This window comes from Pleurodeles waltl, chromosome 1_1, assembly GCF_031143425.1.
Source record: "Pleurodeles waltl isolate 20211129_DDA chromosome 1_1, aPleWal1.hap1.20221129, whole genome shotgun sequence".
In the NCBI taxonomy this organism is placed as follows: domain Eukaryota; kingdom Metazoa; phylum Chordata; class Amphibia; order Caudata; family Salamandridae; genus Pleurodeles; species Pleurodeles waltl.
Genome location: NC_090436.1, coordinates 302,004,138 through 302,020,574, shown reverse-complemented (window position 1 = coordinate 302,020,574; position 16,437 = coordinate 302,004,138). Strand labels below are relative to the sequence as shown.

The 16,437-nt window shown below is 43.0% G+C and overlaps 1 protein-coding gene across 1 annotated transcript in view; it reads left to right on the top strand.

Moving 5' to 3' along the window:
• Positions 1-16,437, top strand: part of DHX29 (DExH-box helicase 29) — a 935,315-nt gene that overhangs the window by 4,240 nt on the left and 914,638 nt on the right. Inside the window, exon 2 of the mRNA XM_069222079.1 lies at positions 11,791-11,864. Within this exon, the coding sequence (XP_069078180.1) occupies positions 11,791-11,864 (74 nt within the window). The remainder of the gene's footprint in view (positions 1-11,790; positions 11,865-16,437) is intronic.

The following is a 16,437-nucleotide window of genomic DNA, read 5'->3' as shown; positions in this document are numbered from 1 at the left end:
TGCAGTAATTAGCATGTACAGTAATTGCTGTACAGTTTGGAATCCAGCTTTATATGAGCAAAGGATTTCAAGAGATACTACATTCAAGAAGTACAGGCTGTCAGCCTGATTCCCAGTATTGCGTATGTGACCTCCTTTTAACTTAAAACCCACCTGTCTTTCGTAAATACCCCCCTATGGTCGCTGTGAGTTTAGTCAAGAACTGTGTGAGGTACTCCATGCAAAAATAAATGTACTTGTTGATGTGCTCCCAGTGCACTTAAAAAAGCCACACCTGTGTCTATTTTGCAGGAATTTTGTGCTGCCATTTGGTGGTGGTTTAAAGCTGCTATATTTCCTCGCCCAGTACAAGTGCTGGTCCTGAGTCTGATTTACAAAGCTGTTTTCCATGTTTAGATGTGTTGTACAGACCCCTCACTATAATTTGAAAAAATTGCAAGCCTGAACTTTTGAAAAAATCCAGCAACGTTTTACAAAAGGACCCGCAAAATTCGAGTTTTTAATTTTTTTTTCTTATGTAGTACAAACTCAACCCAAAGGTATTGGAGCACTTCACATGAGCACCAGTTACATTACACAAGTACACAATCATTTTGTTTTTAGGCATGGATAGATTAAGTGATTTGCCCAGATGCACAGGATGTTTGTTGAGCTGACGCCAAGACTCAAACCCGGTCTTCCAGTTCCAAAGTTGGCAGCTCTGGCCGTTAGGCCACAACCTCTGTTTATGCTTGAGTTCTCACCTTTACTTCAATTCGAGTTAATGATACATGTACAGCATCTCTGTTCAATAATTACGTTCTAGGTTTCAGAACATTTTAGATATGAAGAGGCGTACCAGTGAATGCAGAATTTTTCAGGCCCTTGGCAACACGTTTTATAGTAAGTATTCACTTGAAGTAATAATCACAGTCCTTGTCAAGGTGAACCACTAAAGTAACTAATGAAACTTTATCTTAACCCTCTGGTAGCTGTAACACAGTGCAGACAGGTTTAACTTAGAGGCAATGTGTAACTGTAGCAAAATAGATTGCAGCTAAAATGCAGCTGAATTTCGATTTTTGAGGCGCTAAATTTCTGTGTTGTGTCGCTAAATTTGCTAACCTATACCACAATGTCCTGGTGTGGGGGAGGTCTGGGGTCTGTGTGCTAGAGAGAAGACTCCTCTCCTTTGTCTCAGAAGAAGAGGGAAGTGTTCAGTATTACAAAAGGTGTTGTTTGGGTAGCTTGCAGCCTCTCTTCTGGCAAGAGACGGCTATGTCTTAAAGCGCAATTCTGGACCTGGCTAAGCTGTATGGATTGTCACATGTCAGAGCTATGTGCATCCAAGTTGTCCTTCCTGAGGGCAAGATCAAAGTGGAATTATCTGAAATGATTGACAGATTAGTTTAGAAACCCTGGCACCATAAAACCCTAGTTAAGTGTTGAAAGTTAAGCAGGGCTGTGGATAATATGGACTGCTGCTCCCACATGCCCCCCCAAAAACCTTTTTTTCTGTATAGCATGTAATTCCACTGTTTTTTTACTTATAAGCATTGTAAATAGCAGAAACTTCTTTTGCCTAACTTAATGGTGTTTAATTTACTGACTTTACAGTAGTGATTCTCCTTGATTCAGACTCATGACCTTGAAAATAATGCACCTCTCAACAGAGAAGTTTCTGTCACTTAGCCATCTTGACAGCAAAGTGGAGAAAGTGCTTGACTTGCGGAAAGATAATCAATGCCACAGGTTCTAAAGAGCCCAGCCAGGCGAATTACAGCATGAGTCTGTGGCAGAGTGGGTTGATTGGGAGGATCTATTAGAGGTCCTAGTGCTGTCCTGGCTGGGCTAGTTGTAAAGTGGTGGCAGTCCCCACCAAATGCAAGGTGAACGTCTACAAGCTGGATGACCTGGCCTTTATTGTCTTAGACATCAGTGAGTGCTATGTTGGTAGCAGTCTTACAAAGGATGGAGCAAAAGCCACAATTTTGGTCTGCTATCTCACAGGCCTTTTCCTGTAGAGATGCTACTCCTACACCCCTGGGAGGTACATTCATGGTACATGCATGCCATCAAAAGGCGCAGGTGGAGACCTTATCCTTTGTCGCTTGAGACCATAACAGGCACCCTCCTCACTTTCTAATCCAACTGCAACAGATTAACTTCTCCAGATGATAATATAAGTTATTGACTGTCTCTGTGTCAAAGTACAAAATGTTTACAGTATGGTTATCTATGTCACCACAATGTTCCTCACTGGATATGCTGTAAAATGTAAAAATAGTTTGATAAACCGGACTGCTTGCATCATTGTGAAGATTGCAGTGATAATTTTGATCACTATAAAACAAAGCAGATGATTGTGCTTTCTTGTAAGTATTTAAGACTTTCCAACAAAACCATCATGCAGGAATGCCACTTCACACATCCATCAATTGTGTAACGCCCATCTTGAGTGAGACTCATTGATTCTACAAACTCTGAGTGCAAGTTATTACAAGTTGTAATTTTGTACGGACTCTAAATATGTCGCCACTTTTTCACCCCTGTTGGTTTCCAAAGAAATAAAGGCTGAGGTTCAGGCTTGCAATTGGTTGGTATGTTATTTCAGCATGCGGTCCCTGAGGACCCCAGGAAACGTTCAGTAACAGGAATCGTACTCCCATCTATATAGACTCTGAGAGACCATATGCTTATTATCTCTGGGCAGTAGTAAACAATCTCTAAATTCTGTGGCCCCATAAAATTCGCTTCAGATACTGACTCTAAAGTTATAGGTACATGTTTATGAAATGTGTGCCTTTCTAACTGGGTCCCAGGCCGCCTCTACAATGGTCTAGCCATCAGTCCTGTTTGGCAGGGTGTGTCTAGCCATCATTTCTGTTTGGGTTCCTGACTCCGTGTCTATTCGTCCAGGCTCTGAGCTTACAAGGGTGCAAGAGACCTGGAAGTGGGTACTCGTGCTGCGCTTCTTTAACAGTGTCTCTGCACTAGGTGTTGTCTATATTATTAGACATTGCTGCAGTACAGTTTGTTTGTGTGCTTGAGGGTTTTTCTGTGCCTGAGTCCCCACTGGGTGTCCCAGTGGTAACGGCCCAAGAGGTAGTCTCTTTGCTAGTGGCATCAAGAGGGTGTGAATTGACTCTTTCTGCCATTTATGTCCCTTCTCAGCTTGAGTGACGACGTATACCTTGAAATGGCATTATATCCTGGTGAGTGTGGAGTTCGAAAATATTACAATTGGATCAGGAGACCAAGTCGAGAAGTTCTTGATCATGGTGGTGTGTGCAGCATGTATCTTGAATGTACCTTGTATACAACCTGGTGGTCGCTATGAAACTTAATCATGAAGGAGAGTCCGCTTGGTCACTGCAACTCCAAGTAACTAAACTGGAGTGATGAATGTCAAAAGCAATTACAATTTTTGTCACAGTAGGCTGCTTGCACTATAAAACATGAAAGGGGGAATCTGTAACACAACAGGGAGTGACTTTTGACTTCCAAATAGCATTACATGTTTTGATATATGTATATTTTATTAAATATAGGCACACCGACTGCAGCACCTAGGAATTATCTGATAAATGGCCATAGGGTAAGTCACTTGGGGGATTGCAGACACATTTCTAAGACCTCATAAAGTGATGTTTATTGTAAAGAGGCATTTCCTTCTCTGGTAAGTTGATATTGTACCATGAATGTAAGATACAGTTGACCATGGGCTCAAAAACGAGTGGAAGAACATTGTTTTTCAAGCACTGCAAAACAATTAATCTGAATGGGGCATAAGTTTCATAGGATAGGAAGCTACTGGCATCACATTTGAATCCTATTTATTGGCTGGTAGTTCAATGGCAAATGGAAATAAAGTCTGATTTTACCATTCATTAAATCATACCTAATGGGTGAGCATGTGAGCCATGATTCTAGGAATTTCTTTAAAACATCACCAACTGTTCTGAGAGGAGGAGAAAAAAACTTTCCTATGCCAAGATGTATGCACTTGAAAATGCACTCTTTGGTGTTTGATTCTAAAGAACCTTGAGATATCAACCTCTGTTTTCTCTGAACTCTTAGTTTCTAGATTTGCCCAGTATGGATGACGTTGAACCAATCGGTAAAACAAGTGATGCTAAATGTAAGCACATTGGTAGTGGACACTAAAATCGATTTTTTCAAAACTAGGCTAATGTAGTCAGAACATTGTGACCAAATGAGCACTCCAGCAGCTGCAGGAAACATTGTATTCAGAGAAACAGTTTAATTTGGGATCAATAATCAGCCCAATGTGTAATAACAACTTGGTTTTCTAGGGAGTAAAAGTCTGAGAGAGGAATTCAGTTTCTCTGTCAGAAACAATGTAATGGTGGTAAAAGTTATCAAACATGTCCAATTTTAGATGGTGTGGTTAAATGAGGGAGAGAATGTCCAGAAAGTGGGGGTTTTGGAAAGGATAATGAGAAAGAGAGGAACCAGAAGAAGGAAGAGAAGAATCATTAGGAAGAAAAGAAAGACCAAGTGGGAAAGACGTCCAATTTGATTGTAGATCACATAAATAGGGACGTACCCTTAATTGAGGCACTTACTTTATGAACGATTCTTACTTATTGGTCTTAAGTTACTATCACATTTATTTCAGACCACCTAAGCAGTGCTTAACCACTGCAACTATCTTAAAATGCAGTCTGTGACCATTCAAGTAATCATGAACAGATTTACTATCTTGTTTATATTTTCACCTATTTTCTGTGCAGAGTATGTTAAACATAATGCAAAGGCTAATGGTCATTAACTATGCACCTCATCCTTCACCTCCATCGTCTTTGTGAATGATTCATACAAGGAAGAAAAAATCCTCATTGACTTTCTCTACATTTACTGCATTTATGGATAGCATTGATAGCAATTTAGTTCACACGTTTGACCCATGAAAGGTCCTCGTGATTCAAGTCCTCTCTAAAATACCACAGATCTTGTCTGAGCCAGCACAGGAGATACTGAAGTCATCTGATGGTGACCCGATCTATAGAAAATGTATTAATGCTCTAGCAAGGTGTGAGGATTTGCTTGGACATCCAGCCACTTTGCCAATCATTCATGAACTTCCTAGCTTTGATCAACTGCACATTTTCTTTCGTTCTTTGCAGGAAATCCTCCTTTCCTGCATGATCACCCTTAACTTTTCAACTTTGCTGCACCCTATTTTAGTTTACTGGCTTTAGAAGTCTGTGCACTTTATCCATGCTGACTTGTGCTCATCCTTTCAGATGGTCAAATTGGCATACTTCTAAATGGTGTATTTAACTTGCCTATAAGTCTGTAGTATAGGGTACAAAATGTACCCAGGGCCAGGAAGATGAATGCCACTAGTGGACTGCAGCACCTATTGTGCCATCCACTATAGTGGCAGTACAAACATGGCTTCAAGCCCATTATTGTAGCGTGAATCTAACAGTGCAAACCATGCTCTGCAACCTGTAAAAGTGAACCCCCTTTAAATACCAAAGCTTCCTTTCAAAAACTACTAAGTCACTATTAAGTCACCCAGTGGTGGCCTTGGCAGGGTGCATGTTATTTACAAGTATTGCATTTAGAAATTTTCATGGAAAATTTAGAAATTCGTCTGGCCTTATAGTGACTAACCCCCAAAAGCTATTTTCACTGTAGGAAAGCTGGCTGGCGCACACAGGAATACTGAGAGTCAATATTAAATACCAATATTGTATCTCAGGAAAGGAACCAGCTATAAAATAATCGAACCACTATTTGTGAACCCTGTTTTTAATAAATATTAAAGAAAATTAACTTTTAGAAAGTTACCCTTTACATGCCAGAACTGTCAGTACTAATTAGCATAAACCTGTGCCAGCTCTCAGCCTGGCCCAGCCGTGAATAGGTGCAAAAAAGGTGTGACCTGCTTCCAAGGAGTAAATAGGCTGACCTGAATGGGCTGCAAAGACTCCTCTGATCTCCACATAAAATGCAGGGTGAGGGCTCTGGGCCTCATTTTGACAGCACATTGTCACATCTTGCTTGACAGATTTGTTGAGCCACATGTAACTTTTGGGGCATATTTGAAAGGGTGAGAACAGGATTCAAAGACAGATCTTCTGTATCTCTTCTCCGGTTGATGGAGGACCCTGTGCTTTTGTCCTATTAGTCATCTATCTCTGGGTTTGTTGTGGCTATAGTTCCTCCTCTTACTGGATTTTAGTAGTAGATTTGAGGGGGCACTAGGATTACCATAGTACACGTGCCACACACACTCCAGCCATTAGAGCCCACGTTGAGTGTGGCTAAAGACTTTAGCCCCCTGAACCATGCTGTTGGCCTCTGCCCGATGCTGTCCTCCACTGCCATCCTGGAAGCTTTAGAAGTTGAGACTTGAAAGACTTAGTTAGAAGGTCAAATCTTTCACCAGGACGAACCTGGTTGGTACATCTGACCCACGGGCTGCATTGCAGTGGCTTCAAATTGTGTCTAGGGCCAGTCTGATGAGACCATTGACACTCATTGGTGCATGTGCTTTTTGCCACTGTTTCTAATTAAAACCTGAAAAAGTTGGTATCTCTGATTCCCATTATTGGATATTTGTCATTTTATGTGTCATTTTGTTTATTAAATTTGACTCCTTTTTTTTTTTCTAATGTAGATTGTGATTATGTTATAGTTTTGCATTTTTACTTTATTACTGTTTTGATATTGCATACATGCTTTATACATTGCTCTAAGCTAAGTCTCTCTGCCATGGCTACAAGGAAGTTTAGCTCAGATTTATTTAGAAACTTTGACTGTTCACCGTGACAGGGGTTGTGATTATTCTTTGAGGTGGGTAGTCACCCTCGCAAAATTATAAGTGAGCTATTTCAAAGCCTGTCCCCATCTTTTGTGTATTCAGCAGACAACTCTAGTGGCTATAATAAGTTATATTTCAAATACCCATTTAAATGAGTCATGGACGAAAACATTTTTAATTAATGTTTCTGCAGTGGGTCAGTTTACCATTGGGTGTATTTTCTGCAGGTGAGAATATAGATTTGTTGTTAGATAGAGGAACATCTTATTGATGGACAGAGGTTAGAGGAAGATCTTTATGTTATTATGATGTTAATGTGCCCAAGCTCTGTCCTTAAGCTCACTTTATTTTTCGTGTTAATCCACACATTTATTTGCATCTCTGTGCCCAAGATAATTCTGAATGCCTAGATTTCAGTCAGCTTCATAATTGAGAACAAATAGCTGCTGTCATTTGAATAACCTCTTACCGTCCCTCCTGAGTGAATTTCAGTTGTATTTCCCATCTACTAACATGATTTTTTGGTTTAAGCCTGGACTTAAACGCATCTGTGAAAAGAATCCGGCATTGTTTAGGTAGTGGGAAATGTGCCATGCAAGACAAAGATGGAAACCTGTTAACTTATTTGGACCGGGGTTGTGTTATATTTGTTTCATATTGCCATTATTACAATGTAGGAGGCTGGCCTGGCTTATAGTGGGTACCTTGTGGTACTTACACGTTGTGTCAGGTCCAGTTATCCCTTATTAGTAGTGTTCTAGCAGCTTAGGCTGATAGAGGTAGCTATAGCAGAGCAGCGTAGGCTGAAGTAGGAGACCTGCAAAGCTCCTACTATACCACTTATATCATATAGCACAAAATAATAAGAAAACACAATACTCAGTTACTAAAAATAAATGTACTTTATTTTAGTGACAATATGCCAAAAGTATCTCAGAGGATATACTCTCTTAGGAGGTATGTAATATACACACACAAACCAAAATCAGGTAAGTAACAGTTAGAAAAGTAGTGCAAACAATGTAGAAGCACAATAGAATGCAATAGGGAGAAATAGGCCTAGGGGCAACACAAACCATATACTCCAAAAGTGGAATGCAAACTACGAATGGACCCCAGGCCTAGTGTAGTGTGTAGAGGGTCACTGGAAGTGTAAGAAAACACCAAGGGTGTCCGAGATACCCACCCCAAGACCCTGAAAAGTAGGAGTAAAGTTACCCTACTACCCTGGAAAGACAGTAAAGTCGAGATAGGGGATTCTGCAAGGACAGCGACTGACTGCAAAGCACTGAAGACGGATTCCTGGACCTGAGGACCTGTAAAGGAAGGGGACCAAGTCCAAGAGTCACGCAAGTGTCCGGGGGGGCAGGAGCCCACTAAACCCCGGATGAAGGTGCAAAAGGGCTGTATCCGGGTGGAAGAAGCCGAAGATTCTGCAACACCGGAAGGTGCCAGGAACTTCTCCTTTGGTCAGAAGATGTCCCATAGTGTGCTGGAGGATGCAGAGTTGTTTCCACGCATAAAGACCGCAAACAAGCCTTGCTAGCTGCAAGAGTCGCGGTTGAGGATTTTTGGTGCTGCCAGGGCCCAGGAAGGACCAGGAGGTCGCCCCTTGGAGGAGGAGACAGAGGGGGCGCTCAGCAACAGAGAGAGCCCACACAGAAGCAGGCAGCACCAGCAGAAGCACGGCGGTCGTCTCAGCACAACAAAAGAGGGTCCCACAAAGTCGGAGTCCAACTCAGCGAGTTGGGCAGTGCAGGACGGAGGGCTGGGGACCTGGGCTATGCTGTGCACAAAGGATGTCTTGCAAAAGTGCACAGAAGCCCTAGCAGCTGCAGTTCACGCAGTACACAGGATTACTGTCTGGCGTGGGGAGGCAAGGACTGACCTCCACCAAATTTGGACAGAAGGGCCACTGGACTGTCAGGCCACTTGGATCCAGCTCCTGTGTTCCAGGGACCACGCTCGTCAAGATGAGAGGGGACCCAGTGGACCGGTGATGCAGAAGTTTGGTGCCTGCGTTAGCAGGGGGAAGATTCCGTCGACCCACGGGTGATTTCTTCTTGGCTTCCAGTGCAGGGTGAAGGCATACAGCCCTCAGAGCATGCACCACCAGGAAACAGTCGAGAAAACTGGCAGGATGAGGCGCTACAATGTTGCTGTTAGTCTTCTTGCTACTTTGTTGCAGTTTTGCAGGTGTCCTGGAGCAGTCAGCGGTCGATCCTTGGCAGAAGTCGAAGAGAAAAGTGCAGAGGAACTCTGGTGAGCTCTTGCATTCGTTATCCGATGGGAAACCCACAGGAGAGACCCTAAATAGCCCTGAGAGGAGGATTGGCTACAGAGAGAGGTAAGCACCTATCAGGAGGGGTCTCTGACGTCACCTGCTTGCACTGGCCACTCAGAGCTGTCCATTGTGCCCTCACACCTCTGCATTCAAGATGGAAGAGGTCTGGGACACTGGAGGAGCTCTGGGCACCTCTCCTGGGAAGGTGCTGGTCAGGGGAGTGGTCACTCCCCTTTCCTTTGTCCAGTTTCGCGCCAGAGCAGGGCCGTGGAGGATCCCTGAACCGGTGTAGACTGGCTTATGCAAGGAGGGCACCATCTGTGCCCTTCAATGCATTTCCAAAGGCCAGGAGAGGCTACTCCTCTCCGGCCCTTAACACCTATTTCCAAAGGGAGAGGGTGTAATACCCTCTCTCAGAGGAAATCCTATGTTCTTCCTTCCTGGGACTGGGCTGCCCAGGCTCCAGGGGGGCAGAAACCTGTCTGAGGGTTGGCAGCAGCGGTAGCTGCAGAGAAAACCCCAGAGAGTTAGTTTGGCAGTATCCGGGCTCTATGCTGGAGCCCCGGGGATGCATGGAATTGTCCCCCCCAATACCAGAAGGGTATGGGGGGGACAATTCCATGATCCTAGACATGTTACATGGCCATGTTCAGAGTTACTATTGTGACACTACATATAGGTATTGACCTATATGTAGTTCACGCATGTAATGGTGTCCCCGCACTCACAAAGACGGGGGAATTTGCCCTGAACAATGTGGGGGCACCTTGGCTAGTGCCAGGGTGCCCTCACACTAAGTAACTTTGCACCTAACCTTCACTGAGTGAGGGTTAGACATATAGGTGACATATAAGTTACTTAAGTGCAGTGTAAAATGGCTGTGAAATAACGTGGACGTTATTTCACTCAGGCTGCAGTGGCAGTCATGTGTAAGAATTGTCTAAGCTCCCTATGAGTGGCAAAAGAAATGCTGCAGCCCTTAGGGATCTCTTGGAACCCCAATACCTGGGTACCTAGGTACCATATACTAGTGAATTATAAGGGTGTTCCAGTGTGCCAATGAGAATTGGTAAAATTAGTCACTAGCCTGCAGTGACAATTTTAAAAGCAGAGAGAGCATAAACACTGAGGTTCTGGTTAGCAGTGATACAGTTAGGCAGCACATAGGAAACACCTTAAGGCCACAAACTATGAGCACTGGGGTCCTGGCCAGCAGGATCCCAGTGACACAGGCAAAAACAAACATACATACAAGTAAAAATGGGGGTAACATGCCAGGCAAGATGGTACTTTCCTACATACACTCTTCCATACATTGTATTGCTACTTGTTATATAAAACATATTAAAAAAGAACTACCTTCTTAAAGGACATTCTTTGACACTACCTGTGCAACTCTGCATGGATATTATACTGGCATATCCCTCATTGAAGGTTTTTTCTTTGAGATGTGCCTGTGCCCTAGTTAGTCTCCGCAGTAGTTTGATTCAAATCCACCCATTTGACAGACAAAATACTAGATCTTCTCACTGGATTGTATCTAGAGGAGCTTCAATGTGTAGTTATTCTGTTTGCAATATATCTAAATAAATAAAAGCACATTAAACCCTTTAGTGTCCATGCATACATGAATGTTGAAATTGTTATTTTTTGCCTTCGGAACAGTTCTCAAATACTATTTTGAAGTGTTCTCCCATTTGCCATCCCTATATAGAGACCACGTCCTATTGGGGATTTATATTACTTGTTTTATTTCTGGATTGATTTTAAAATTCTTTAGATCCTTAAGTTCAAATGATGTAAAACATTAGAGCCAAAAGGGTTTTGTTGTTAACATTGCAACAAACCGGAAAAGGTCAGTAATTATCTGTGGTGAAAGTTTTTAAGCAGTTTTTCCACAAGACAATGTGACCCTGCTGTATACTGTTCCTTTTGCTTATTGGTGACATTTCCATCCAGCCTTCACTGCTGCCTTTTTCTTCCAAAGACCAAACAAACTACCCACGATCTAGGTACAGAAAGCTCCTTTTCTGCTTTACTTGACACTTACTAAAAATGCGGTTTCTTCCAGTAGATGTTTTGTTACCTATGGTATATGTAACCCTATGCGTGAGATTTTGTGTCTGTTGTTGATTGTTGTCTTTCATGCTTGAGTACTTGTTTAAAAGGGGTATATTACTTATGTGGGTGTAATGCGTGTAGGGCATTTACAGCTTCAGCTTTGGGCTGCAGTAAACTGCAAAACATACAATTGTGATTCACCACAAGCCTTCTGTGGGCATTATCTGTTGAGATCGTCCGTGATAATATTTTCCAATCCATTGTAAAGATTATTTGTGCAAAACGTCTTCAGTTTGTAGTTGATGCATACTCCACCTTAATGTACCAATGTACTCTTAGTCCATCAGTCACCCTTTTGAAGGGCTAACAGTCATGTGGACACAGAAGCACTCTGCTTTTGTAACAGCTATGATGGTTATTCAATTCGGTTGTTGGCCTGTGATGAATGTCCTCTTGTGAAGCAAAAGGAGCTGATGGTATAAGAAACCATAAGTTACTATTATTATTAAGATGTTCCTTGGCCAGCTTTTGTAAAATTGATATTCCGGTCATCCTTCCTACTAATTTCAAATATTGTGTTCAATGAATTATTTTTTTAAAATATGTTTGTTGTTGACTTGATATTGGTATCATCACCATTAATGTATTTTTCATTTTGATTCTGTAGGTCAGAAAACCTACAGTTTTGCATCCCCGGCTGACTCGAAATCTGCAGCAAACAGGGATAAATCCATCTTGAAGGTAAATATTTCAGGAAGCTCTTTCTTGCTTGCACTTTGCATTATATTCTGCTCATGTACTTTAACTATTTTGTTCTTGCTGAAGTGTGTCTTTAAGCTTATGTTTCTTTCATTATTAATCTGCCTTGTTTTAATTTGTCCATTTTTTTCTTTCTTTCGAATTACCATTGGTTTACACCTGAGGACAAGTATGCCTGGTAATTTTCGTTCAAGGTGAATTTGACACCTCTTTCCACATGGTCCTGGTTTTGTTGGGGGGTTCTTTCAGGATAGCCTTCTGTCACTGTACTCTCTTTTTCAGTGAATCAGAGGGATGTATCTTTTTTTTATATTTTTTATAACAGTATTCCAATATCTCCAGCGTTTCCCTCGTTCATTGTCCATCTGTTGCTCATCAGGATGTGATGGTTAGCCATGTTTCTTATTTTAACTCACTATTATTCATTATCTGTTTTACTGCCCCTCTAGTATACTAGCATACACAACCAAGAACTATGCGTTTAACAAATACCACAGAGAATGGTAGATGGAGCAAGCAGTTACTCACACAATTAACCCAGTGATTTAATCAACCATCTTAGGTGGTGTATGTGTTAAACAGCTAGTTCCTGCCATCAGCAGTTCCCCTAAAAACAAGTAATTCCTTACTGGAGTACACAAGACGTGTGCCTTTCCAATATATGTTACATCTGAATAGTTTGGGAACTACACAAGTTGTATTTTACCTCAAGTACCATGGGTATAGAACTTCTGTCCTTCAATGGTATATGTTTAGTGCCTTTCAGAGCACATAACCACTTAAATAATCGTGAGTTTTATATTGTCCTGATGTAGTTTTTTTATTTTATTGAAGTTACAATATACACAACAAATTTAGCTGTTCATGGTAGGTGCACTATAAAATAGTAGCAATATTACATGGATAGTGTATTGTTGAAGCTAGAATGTCACTGAGCTGTTGAGGGTTGTTTTATGTTGCCAGTCCTGATATCCCTCCTGCACAGTCATCAAAGAACAGTGACTGCATTCAGCTCCTGTGTTCAGTAATTTATCTTGTGGTGTTTGAAATGAAGTGTGGATATAGATGTTTCTGCCCTGTCCATCTGGCCTATTGTCTAAGGGCCAGAAATAGAGAGGGTTTGCAAACGTTTTTGAAAATGTAGTTAGCCCATTTAACGATTCGGAAAATACTTTTTAAATCGTTAAATGGGTTTAGGAAACCATACCGTATCAGTGTTTGGAATGGGGAGTGTTTAGGGAATCTCTTCTAAATGCCCATTTCTTATGGTATGTATTAATGTTTTGCAACTGAAATCCTATCACAAAACATAAACATTTTACCAAAACTTCAGAGGAGGGGGTAACCCATTTGTAAACGGGAAGTAGTACGCAAGGGATGCCTTACCCTTTATGACTGTTGAAAAAACCTTTTTAGGAGCTGACAGTGGTCCCAGGCTCTTAGTTTGTAAAACGTTTCATTTTTTAAAAAAATGCTTCTCGTTTCCTTTCAACGGGATGAATTTTTTAAAAAAATGATTGCTTTATTTAAAAGCAATCACAGACATGGTGGGCTGTAGACCCCTATCCCTCTGATGGCAGCAAATTGTAGTCGGTCACTATTTGTGACCTACCTCATTAATACTCATGAGGTAGGTTGAATTGCTACCCCCTATGATTCTGTAGTTTGCAAATTTACCCTAAGCACATATGTAGGTATTAGAAATAGGGTTTCTGGTTGGCTCGGGTGTGCACCTAAGCCAGGCAAAACCTACCCATCTAGGCAGGACGAGGGGGTTACGCACCCAGGATAACCCCTTTGGTAGCTTGGCACAAACAGTTAGGCTTATCCCAGAGGCAATATGCACAGCGATTGCACAACACTTGTGACACACTACATACACCACAAAGGAAACACAACACCAAGTTATATAAAAACAATCTGTATAGTACACAACATCATTAGACCAAGCACAACATGTGAGTAATAAACTGCTACACAAGCAGTTGTCAGAACATTCCTCAGTACTATTACTCTGCAAAAGCCAGCAGTAGTCACATAAAACACATAGGTTACTAGTTATCCTGCAACATAAGCATTATTCAGCTTGTCATTGCACCAAAGATGCACTTATGGTAAAACACATATCATCAATATCAGAACAACATCATGAATGCCCCCTAAATGAAACATTCTTATGTGGCGTAGGTGACAATGCTCACCAGAACCGGCAAGTACGATCTGCTACCTACCCATGCGCTACAACAAGGAATGCTGGGGACAAAACGGGGACATCCGTGACCCAATCTTGGAGCTCCTACATGCCGATTCCTACACCTGCGGAGATGAAGAATTATCGCCGGCAGGGCCAGGGACCTCCATCGAGGGTCGCCACCCCAGCCTGCTGCATGCCACCACAACAAGAAGTCCCTACTTGTTGGCCCAGCTGGAACCTCTGATGAGGTTTCCCACCAGCAAGCCGCCACAACAAGGAGGTGGCCCAGCGGGAATGGGGAACCTCCGATGAGGTTTCCCTTTCCCCAGACAGCTGCTCCTCTTCTGGCCAGCACGACCGCACCCGACCCTGTGTGCGAACGTCCTCTGACAGAAGTCCCGGGCCACAGTGGTGACCGCACCAAAGCAGTGCCTGCTTGTGCCCCGGGGCACTACCCCACGTGCTCCTGTGCCCCAGGGTCACCAATTCAAGAGCGTGATTCATTCGCACTGGCTATCCTTGACCCAGCCAAGCATGCAGCGGTGAATCTCCACTTGGGCCAAACGGAAAGCTGTCTTCACACGCTTTATTCAAATAAAGCAAATCGCTCTTAATGCTCTTAGGGGATTCACTCAGGCAAAAATGAAAAAATGCTCTTCACGCGCTTCGGCAGTTAATGCGAAGCGCCCTTCCTGCGCTTCAGGGATTCAGATGCAAAGCGCTCTTCTAGTGCTCCGATGCAGGGGACAGGGGCCTCAGTACTCAGCCCCTGGAGACAGCAAGAGGGAGCACAGGGCGGCAGGGCCCAGCAAGCACGCCAGTACAAAGAGTTGCAGTCAGTGGCAGTTCCTCCTAGTGACTCAGAGGGTCACAGGTCAGCCCAACATTAGCTGTCCAGGGCAGTTCCTGGTGAGTCCCTCCAGCAGCATCCTCTGTACAGTTCAGTGGTCCATTAGTGTCTCTCCAACATGGGGAAAACCCCCTGAACTTATACTCAGTTTTGCACAAGCTTTTACAAACTGGGAAGAAGAGCTTCCAACCAGTTGTAACTGGTTCTAGGAGTGTCCCCTCTCTCCTCCAGCAGAGGCTTCAGGCTTCAGACATCAGTGGGGGGTAAACAAGCCCTTTGTGTCAGGCCAGGGCACAGCCTTTACAAATGCAGGTGTGCCACGCCCCTCCTTTTCTCAGCCCAGGAAGACCATTTGATATGCAGATGCGCCTCTATGACCCCTCCATCCTCCCTGTGTACAGGAAGCCTTAAAAGTCTGCACAACCCCAGCTGTCACTCTGCCCCAGACATGGATTGGAGTCGAGCTGCAAAACACCAGTCATAAGCACAGAGAAATGCCCACTTTCTAGAAGTGGCATTTCTATAATGGTAATAAAAAAATCTGCCTTCACCAGTAAGCGGCATTTTTCACTACCATTACAACCATACCAAACATGCCTACGCTACTCCTCATAATCAGACAATATCCCCTAAATATAAGGTAGGGCATTTCCAATACAATCCTATGAGCAAGGCAGCACTCTCAGTAGTGAGAAACCAAATAGGCTGTTTGGTACTACCAGGACAGTCCACACAACCAGGCACATGTCCTGTCTTCCACATACATAGCACCCTGCCCATAGAGCTAGCTAGGGCCTACCTTAGGGGTGACTTACATGTAGTAAAAGGGGAGCTCCAGGCCTGGCAAGCAAATTTAGATGCTATGTCTCCGTGGCAGTAAACTGTACATGCAGGCCCTAAGCTAGCAGGCCTGAGACCGGTATGAAAGGCTAATCTGTGGGTGGCGCAAGCTGCACTGCAGGCCCACTAGTAGCATTTAATTTACAGGCCCTGGGCATAGCGATACCGCTGTAGAAGGGACTTAAAGGTAAATTAAATGTGGCAATTAGGTGTAAGTCAATCATACCAACTTTAGAAGGGAGAGCACCTGCACTTTAGCATTGATCACAGGGGTGTGGAATTTATTAAAATATCTACTTGTCCAGGGGACAGGTTGCTTCTCAAATCTACTTGTCCTGTAAAATGATCTACTTGTCCCTTTGGTGCCATGTAGTGTGGCGCCAAATTACGGCAGCAATCTCATTATATAAGAGCTCTGATAATAACCTCTCTGATTATGCCAGGGCTACTACCATAGTAGGGCTTGAATACTTGCAGTTTCAGTCCCTACTGTAGCAATTTCCTTATGTTGCCACCTTTCTGCAGATCTGCATACTGGGGCTGGAGGAAGCAGTAAGCAATAGTTCCAGGGCTGGAATGCCTTTGAGTCTGCAAACCTACTAACCTGCATGTTTTAAAGATTTTCACCAGCTTCTCTCTAATATTTTCCCATAATAAGAAAGGTTGGACAT